Source organism: Crocodylus siamensis, chromosome 1, assembly GCF_052110815.1.
Source record: "Crocodylus siamensis isolate JL-2025a chromosome 1, ASM5211081v1, whole genome shotgun sequence".
NCBI classification, from domain to species: domain Eukaryota; kingdom Metazoa; phylum Chordata; order Crocodylia; family Crocodylidae; genus Crocodylus; species Crocodylus siamensis.
In genome coordinates, this window is record NC_143395.1 from 306,575,536 (window position 1) to 306,584,954 (window position 9,419).

Here is a 9,419-nt window from a genome sequence, read left to right on the forward strand (position 1 = left end):
CAGGAGTCCGTTATGAACAACTACATCATGGTTGTTTTGTTTTGTTGCTTGTTTGTTTTTCTGCTCGACAGCTTTCACACCAGTCGGTAAAGACTCGCATTCCGCTTGACACGGGACTCGCGTGTGCGTGCGTGTGTGCTAGGTCCAGTGCTGTGTGTGCTCCAAGGGGGCGGGGGGCTGGGGAGGAGAGGGGTCAGCTCCGAATAGGTATAGATATGTATTTGGTTCAGAGATTGTTTTCCGCGGCGATCAGTTTTCTCTCCCAATTGTTAATTACAGAGGAACTGGCGCATTCGCTCTTGCTTTTGTATCCCTCCGGGACAAGCTTTACCCACCGCTGCCAGGTATCCCCAGTCTCAGATCTGTCCCTAAAGCAATGGGGATGGGAGGGGAGGGTAAGAGAGGTCGCTCAGACCTGGGAAAAACTCCTGACCTCATTCAAGAGGCTGGGGGAGGGGAAGGGGAGTTTTCCAGTGATGAACTCAGCCCAGGTATGGATCAGCAGTTCCATAAATAAAACAGAAAATAAAGAAAATGAACAATTAGGACCATGGAAAGTATTTTAATAGGACGCCTTCCTCAACGATACTGAATAGTTATTAAAATAATCTTAATAATAATAATAATAATAATAATAAAAAACTACGCCTTTTTCTTTCCCCACCCCCTTACTTCCCTTCAGTACGATATAGAGCAAGAGGAATCTAAATTCAATACGGGATTCGCTGCCTGATAGTTTCAAGTCAAATTTATCATTCGTTTCCAATGTGGAGGTTGTATTTTAAGGCATAACATGCGTAACAAAAAAGAAATTTAAAAAAAAAATCAGCACATTTCGGGTTTACGGAAAACCAAACAGGGAACTTTTTTTTTCCACGTCGAAATTTATTGAACTCAAAATCGAACGCATCCTTAGGCTCTGTGTTGCAGCAGAAAGGCTTTTTCTTTCTCTCTCTCTCTTTTTTTTTTTAGTAAACTATATACACAGTCTGAATTCCCTCGTGTCGCCTAAAATAAAAAATATTTCACAATGCATTTACAAGGAATCATACAAAAAAACGGGGGGAGGGGGGGAACAGAAGAAAACAAAAACAACCCCCAGTCCCCTCCTCCCCCCAAAAATCCGGATACCGTAAACTTTTTTTTGTTTTTTTTCTTTTACAAAACCCAGGACAAATAATAATAAAGAGGAGGTTGCAGCCTGGAAAGGGGAGCGGGAAAAAGTTTTATAAATAAACCCACCAACCAAACCAAAGCAAAATCAAACCGCGGTCATTATCTACAAAAGAAGAGACCTCTGAAGGGTGGTTTTGGATTTGCTTTCGGACACGTGGAAGAAATGTTAGGAACTGGTCTCCCATCAAGTTGGGTCTTAATGAGGCCATAAAAAGGGGGCGCTTCCCAAGAAGCGGCAGGGGAAAAAATAATTAAAAAAAAAAAAAGTTGGCAGCGCCTAGCTCTTGGTACGGCTGTGATTATTAATAATGATGATTATTTTGTCTCTGGGTCTGCCTTCTCTCTCCCCCCACCCTCCCCTTCCCTTTCTGTCTCTGCGCCTCTCGGGTGAGTGATAAATACTGTACAGACAAGTCTGGAGAAAGCCCGGGCGGCCCGTCTAAAAACACCCCCCTCCCCCCCCCATCAGAAAAGAAAAAGAAAACGAAAAAGAAACAGAAACCCGGGTTTCCTCAGTCCTCCTAAAACAAATTAAACAACCAAAGCACCGGCAGGGAGCTGAAGAGCAGCCGCCCCCTCGCCCCGTCCCCGGCGGTGCTGCTGGCCAGGGCCGGCGGCTGTACAGAGGCAGGGAGCGGGCGCGGCGCGGCGCGGCGGGGCGCGGCCAGGCGGGCAGGGGTCCCCCGGCCCCGCGGGCTCAGATGTGTGTCAAGGGGACGGTGCCATTGACGCCCGTGCTGGCGGCCCCCTGGTAGTGCTGGGGCAGGGAGTGCAGGCGGCTCTGCGCCGCCGCCGAGTCGCCCCCCTCACCGGCCGGCAAGTACATGCTGATCATCTCGCGCAGGTCCCCGGGGCAGGGCGGCCGCGAGTGCGACGTGACGGGCGGGCTCACGCTGGGCTCGGCCTTGACGAGCGAGCCCAGCGCGCCCAGCGCCCCCGACGAGGCGGCCGCCGCCGCCGCCGCCGCCGCCGCCGCCGCGGCCGAGTTCTGGTGGGGCTGGCCGCTGTAGGGCAGCGCGCCGTAGCCCGACGGCGAGGCGCTCATGTAGCCCTGCGAGTTGGAGAGCGGGCTGTACTGCAGCGCCGCGCCCATGTCGTAGCGGTGCATGGGCTGCGGGTTGTGCGGGTGCGGGTGGTGCGGGTGCGCGTGCGGGTGGTGCGGGTGCCCCGCGCCGCCCGGGTGCTGCCCGTAGGCCAGCTGCGCCTCCTGCATCATCGCCGCCGCCGCCGCCGCCGCCGCCACGGAGCCGGGGTAGGCGCCGTTGGCCCAGCCGTTCATGTGCGCGTAGCCGCCGGCCGCCGCCCCGCCGGGGCTCTCCAGGCGCTGCCCGGGGCTCACGCCCACGCCCATGCCCACGGGCACGGCGGCCGGGCCGGCGGCGGCCGCGCCCGCGCCCAGCAGCCCGCCGGCCAGCGAGTACTTGTCCTTCTTGAGCAGCGTCTTGGTCTTGCGGCGCGGGCGGTATTTGTAATCCGGGTGCTCCTTCATGTGCAGCGCCCGCAGCCGCTTGGCCTCGTCGATGAAGGGCCGCTTCTCCGCCTCCGACATCACCTTCCACTCCGCGCCCAGGCGCTTGCTGATCTCCGAGTTGTGCATCTTGGGGTTCTCCTGGGCCATCTTGCGCCGCTGCCCGCGGGACCACACCATGAAGGCGTTCATGGGCCGCTTCACCCGGTCCTGGCTCGCTTTGTTGCCTCCGCCGCCGCCGCCCGGCCCGCCGCCGCCCGGCCCGCCGCCGCCGCCGCCGCCGCCGGCCCCGGCCTGGCCCGCCAGGCTGGGCGGCGCGGGGGCTCCGCCGGGGGAGTGCAAGTCCGTCTCCATCATCATGCTGTACATTCACGCAGGTCGCTCAGCGCCCGGGCGCGGGGGGCTGGCGCATAGAGCGGCGGCCGGGCCGGGCCGGGCCGGGCAGGGCCGGGGCGCGGGGGGCCGCCGACGGTGCTCCCGGAGCCGAGCGGGCGGCTCAAACAGGTGCGCCGCAAAGTTGCTGCTCCACTTGCAGCAGGAGGAGGAGGAGGAGGAGGAGGTGGTGGTGGAGGAGGAGCCCTCCGCGCTGTCCGCGCGCCCCCTCCGCTCCGCTCCGCTCCGCCGCCGCCGCCGCCGCCGCCGCTGCTCCCGGGCAACTTCTGCAGCCAGGCAGGGCCGCGCGCGACTCCCAGCGCCGCAGAGAGACACACAGACAGAGACAGAGCGGGGAGAACCCGGCAAAAAAAAAAAGCGAATCAAATCAACGAGAAGTCATGAAATGCCCACCCCGCCCTTAAAAAGCAAAGAGGGGAAGGGGAGAGAGAAAGGGAAGAAAAGAAGAGAGCAAAGGGGGGCACAAAGTAACCCCCCCTCCCAAAAAAAAATCCCCCAACAAAACAGCAGCCCCAGAGCCAGAGAGAAGTTGCCCGGTAATTTGTTCTCTGCGGTTTCCCTCCTCTGGCCCGGGAGGAATGAGAAGAGGAGGAGCCGGCGGGAGACACACGGAGCGCGGCGCGCAGCAGCCATACACCGCGCGCCGAGCTGGGATTAAATGAGTTTGCCGCGGCCAATGGGAGGACGGCGGCGGGGGATTATTTGCATGGCGCGCTGGAGAGTGACGTCCGGAGGTGAGAAGGAGCAGCAGTGATGGGGAGATTGGGGGGGCTGGGGAGGGGCCAGGGAAGGGGTCACCCCCCCGCCAGTCCGCGCCCCCCCCCGGTAGGTAAACAGTAGCTAATAGTTATTAAACCCCATGCTCCGCGTGCAACAGGAATAACCCCCGACTCCCAGGACTTGCGGCTGTGCCCCCCTAGCCTGCGCACGCCAGGAAATTAAAAAAGTTGGGGCTGCACTCCGGCAGGTGTGCGTCTCTGCGTGCAAGGCATGCGGGATGGCGGGGGGGGGACTTGTGCACTTCGCGCTTCATCTCCAGCCCCTAAACCCCAGCCTGCTGCAGCTCGCCTGACATCATCACCTGACTCGCTGGCTACTGAGAGCTCTTGAACTTTTTTTTATTATTGTTACCCTCCCCCCCCTCCCTTTTCAAAGAAAAGAGCGCGGAAGTGTCCCAGGGAACCCGTACCTTTTTCATACATGCGGACAAAAATCAAAGAGCCCCCAGTGTTACTGAGCCCCCGAGCAATAGTTTTGACCGCTCTCGCAGTTGATTATAGACGTGCTTTGGATGTGTCAGCATGCTTCAGCGGCTTCAGAAACGGCACCAATGAGCTCGTCCGGAACCAGATGTGTACAGCTGCGGCCTGATCCTGCGTCCCTGTCCCCCCACCTGAGGAGTCACACCCACCGGCGCTTCCTCTGCACGACGAGTCTAGGGCAGAACTGCTGTGCTTTCATATTCCAAGCTTCCCAAATCCCCCAAGGCCTAGTCCATATCAGAGCAATAGCCTCAATGCTGTGCTATATATTTTGACCTAGGGGAGCTAAAGGTATCTGAGAGTCGTAAATGTATAGGCCTGTTACATTTCTATAAAGTAAATATGGGCAAATTATTTCTCTCTGAAAATGTTTCCAGGGATATCTTTGTTCCCCGGCTGACCTGTGAGCCCGATTACAGTGATTTGACATTTCGGGGAAAGGAGGTTTGTATAATGCAAGTGACTGTGTTACCCTAAGTGGAGCAATGTAAGCGGTCATTCTGCACTAAATCCGCGGGCTAAATCATCCTAATGGGTCAGCGGGTGGAGGTGTGTGAGTACTTTCCACTTTATGCAAGTATTCATTTCCTGACCCTAATGGTTGTCCAAGGCATAGGAATAATGCCACAGTGATTCCAATCACTATTATTACTGTAAAACTTTCAGGTGGCAGCAGTGGTTTCTGTCTAAAGGGCTAAGGCATCACCCCGTCTCTGTCCAAATGAAGCAGTTTTCATTTGGGATTACTGGGACATTCAACTGGAATATTGTCACAGTCACCTGGGCTCATTTCTCCTCATTTTGCACTAGTTACAGCGGTATGGCCCCTTCTCTAGCTGAAGGCGATGAGTTTTGCCACTGGCTTCAGTGGCAGCAGGCTGCCGGGGGTACTTTACGAACTGTGCTCCTGTTTGAGGGAAAACTCCCAGGAAATGAAAACAATATAAAATCGGGCCTACCGTGCCTTGATAACCTATTTTCTTAGCTCACGAGCTTCTTACGTCTATTGGGGCAAACAAAATCAAATCCAACCACTCTAGTTGCTTGCATTTTTTTTCTCAGAAAAATACAGTGAATTGGGATGGGTGGAGCCTGAGGGGCAGATTACTTAAGAAATATACATTTCCACTTTTGATGGTTGGGATGGGAAGAAAGGAGCCGTTGAGCCTTGCAACCAGCCCACAAATAAGGAAATGGCTTAAACGTTATAAACTATATTACCCACTTAAGGACTGAATGATATTTTCTTTTTGGGGGGGAAATTAGGTTTCTACTTAGCCAAAGACCTCCTGGAAATAAATTGTATGAAAGTGTTTTGGTGCAATCTTTTTTCCCCTTTCTTTCTTATTCTTTTTCTTTTTCTTTTTTAAATCAATTCGGCAATTCATTGAACAAATAAATACTCTGAGACCTAACGTGCCTCATGGGGACGCCTTGTAAATCCTTGGGATCTGGGAAGTGACGGAAGCCCTGTGTGCGTGGAATGGATAATGTGCGTGTACACACATACACACATTATATATACATACAAATACAAGTACACACACACATATGTACACATGTATGTATGCGTGTATATACGCGCATATATACACACATATATACATACATGCATACAAAATGTATGCATGTAGGCATATATGTATATATATAGATGTATATATATGACTATGTGAATATGTATGCATGTATGAATATATGTTTGTGTACGTGTGTGTGTACACACATAATATTCCACGCACACAGAGCTTCCCTTACTTATCCAGATCCCAAGGATTTACAAGGATATTTATATCTCTATCTATTGCTGTCCATCATATTCCCGAAAATTGTTTCCAAATGTTCCATGGCCTTTGTTTCCCCGGGCATGTATCGCGCAGCCCTGCATTACCCAGGTGCGGCTGCGAGCGCGCAGAGCCGCCGCCGCCGCCGCCCTGTTGCGGTCCCGGTGCCCCCGGCCCAGTCGCGCGCCGCCAGGGCGCCTGCACTGAGGAGCCTGAAACTCAGAGCGCAGGTGTAACTTGTTGCTAAGTGACAGCTGAGTGACAGCGGCGGCGTGTGCCAATCAGGCAGCAGCAGGGCACCCAGTGCCAAGACTGCGGGGGGGGGGGGGGGGGGGGAGAGGAGCCTTTCCTGCTCGTCATCACTCATCCCTGCACCTTCTGTGCCAAATGCACCCCCTCCCCCGCCCAGGAAACACATCCCCGCCCCCAGCAGCCAAAACGTCGCAAACAAAGATCCCCCCCACAACACAACACAACACAACACAACACAACACAATTCCCCCAGTGCACACAGGCAAGGGGCAGCTGATGATTGACCCCTTGGGGGGTCTCCAGAGGAGGGGGCTGCGCTGCCTGGCCGGGCCCCGAGGCGGGATGCTGCCCGGCGCCCTTCCCGGGGTCCTGGCCCTGGTCCCTGGGGTGCAGAGAGCGGGGTGGTCCCTCCGTGCAGCAGCCGGGCAGGCGCGTGGGCAGGGCAGTGCCCCGGCGCCACTGCACCGATGCCACACGGGGGGGGGGGGGTGCCACCGCCCGGCTGGGGGCAGCAAGGTGGCTGCCTCTGCGACCGGCCCAGGGGCCGGGGAGGTGTGAGGGATGTGTGCGCGTGGGTATGTGTGTGCGTGCGTGAAGTTGTGTGTGTGGGGGCAGTGTGTGCATGTGGGTATGTGTGTGTACGTGCGGGGGTGGGAGGGTGTGTGTAGGGGGTGTGGGTGGGTGTGTAGGGAGTGTGGGCGCGTGAAGGTGTGGGTGTGTATAGGGAGGTGTGCGTGGGGGTGGTGTAGGTGAGGGGCTGCGTGCGCATGTGGAGGTGTGGGTGTGTGTAGCAGTGTGTGTGGGTGCGTGACGGTGTGTGTGTGTGTGTGGAGGTGTACGTGTGCAGGTGTGTGAGTGCGTGTGTAGGGGAGGGGTGTGGAGGTGGGAGTGCGCCGGGAGACCAGGCTGCCCGCGAGGAGGCGGCGACCCCGCAGGCTGCAGTGGCGAGCGGTGCCCCCAGCCCGCTGCAGGTGCCCGCGGCCGGGCGGCCATGCCCGTCTGCACGTCCCCGCTGGGCCAGGAGCCGGCGCTGTGGCCGCTCCCGGAGCCTTTCGCCCGTCGGGGGGCGGCTGGGCCTCTCCGAGGGGGACAGGGAGGAGGCTGAGGAGGCTCCCGGCTCCTCTGGGCGGCGGGCTCCGGCTGCGATCCCCAGCGCGGGCCGCGATCGCCGTCTGCTGGCTGCGGAGCTGCTCGGCGGCGGCCCTCGGGGCTCCCTGCTCCGCGGCTCCCGCCCGCTCCGGTGCCCCCCTGCCTCCCTGCAGGGCTGTGGGTGCAGGGGAGGGGGCAGCCAGCCAGCAGCGCCCAGTCGCCCGCAGTGCCTCGGCCCCTGCCCGGCCAGTGCGGAGCCAGCGGAGCCCTGGGAGCCGGCTTCGCTTCGCACGTGTGTGCTCACGGCCCGGGCTCCCGGGAGAGGCCAGAGGGGCTGAGAAAAGGGCAAGGGAATGAAGCCCCTTCCTCAGCACGGACGAAGCCCCTGGAGATCCTCAACCCTCCCTGTCCTCAAGCCCATCCAAGCCGTGCGTGTGTGTGTTGTGTGCGTGTTGCTGCCGCTCCCGAGCTCGCTGGGTGAAAGCATTTGGAGAATCTCCGGAGCTTTCGAGTAGGGGCTCACCCTGTGAACAGTACTCACACATATAATTCAAATTTCACAGCTGACCTGCTCTGAAAACCTCAATCAGCTTCTAATTGAAGGGAAAACAAAATATTGCTTCCCTACAGCCGAGCTAACGATTTAATCATTATATCAGACATTATAGCTTTTAATTAGGCTAATGCTGATACTGTATGGAAAGAGATAATTCAACACAGTTCTTGATGAATTCTGTAATTGGGTTAACGGAGGAGCAGTTGGGGGAAGAGGCGTCAATATGCAAGCGGCGTCTATAGCCACCAGGTTTATGAATGGAAGGAAAGGGGGAAAGGAAGAAGAGAGAGAGAAAATGCTCAAGCCCCTGATGAGCAATCTCTCCCCCTCTCGCCCCCAAGAGCTGTGCCATGCTGGTGGCAAGGGTTACTCCCGGCAAAGGGAGCAGCCAAGACCCTTCCCCAAGCCACTCGGTTGGAGCAGACCCTTAGGGGTCTCTTTTGTGCACATTAGGGTTGACAAGACACCCCCCCCGGAGACCCGAGCAGCAGCTTTCCCGCAGCCGGCTGCCTTTTGCTGCGCGCCACACCAACTCTTCCTAGGCGAGCGGGCTGGGGCTGATCTCCCGAGTTAAGTGGCGGGGCATGAAAGCAACGAAAACGCTTCCCCCCGCGCTGCTTCGTCCTTTTTCAATCGCAAGGCGAGGGAGGGGACGTGTGTAGGTCCGCCAGGGGCTGATGGCCATATGCCTAGGTCTGGGAAGGGCGGAAGAGCGGGACGCACGCGTACAAAGGGAAACCCCCGGGCTGCCAAACACGTCGGAAGATGACTGTAACTACGACTTCAAAGCTAGGACAGTCCCTCGGGCCAGGCGAGATTCCGCCCCACCTGCCTGGAAAAGAAGTGTCGCTTTGGGTGGAGCGGGGTGCCCCCGCGTCCTCTAGAAAAGGGTGCGGAACGAAATACAGAAGGTTCAAGAACTTGGTTGTGACTCAGATTAGCTTGCTTTTTCAGAAAAGAAATACATAAGCAATTCAATTAGTTTCTGTTTTTCCTGCGCTCCCGCCCCCAGTCAAATAGTAGATGTGTTTAGCTGAGGTCGGGTTCAACCAGGGATTATACTCAACCCCCCCCCCCCCACATTCAGCCAGCATTGATAGATTGCTCTTTCACGCCTGGCAAAGAGTTGGAATCTGCCCCGCTTTTGCTTGCGCTCCTTCCTTTCTGTTTTGCACCGACTTTTAGAAGCGCTTTATTTTTTTCGTTGCGCCTAAATGACATAGTATTGATCTCCCGCCTGTCTGATCCCGCGGAATTTAAGCCGGGGGACTACCTGGTCGTGCCATGCTGAGCTCTTGGGCAACACAGTGGAGGGCTAAAATTGCAATTGGGAGACGCATTTCAATAAAGTTGGGGTTGTCGCCCCATAGGAGCCTTCCTAGCTTTAGGCGTTGGAAGAGCTATTGCAAACTGTGAAACAGGGGCCTGATCCTTACTCC

At 56.8% G+C, this 9,419-nt stretch overlaps 1 protein-coding gene across 1 annotated transcript; it reads right to left on the reverse strand.

Annotated features, from left to right (window-relative positions):
- Window positions 1-574: 574 nt before the first annotated feature.
- SOX1 (SRY-box transcription factor 1) lies at window positions 575-3,013 on the reverse strand. The gene has a single exon (XM_090031688.1). The coding sequence runs from the start codon at window positions 3,011-3,013 to the stop codon at window positions 1,874-1,876; it is 1,140 nt and encodes a 379-aa protein (XP_089887814.1). The 3' UTR covers window positions 575-1,873.
- Between the last annotated feature and the right edge of the window lie 6,406 nt (window positions 3,014-9,419).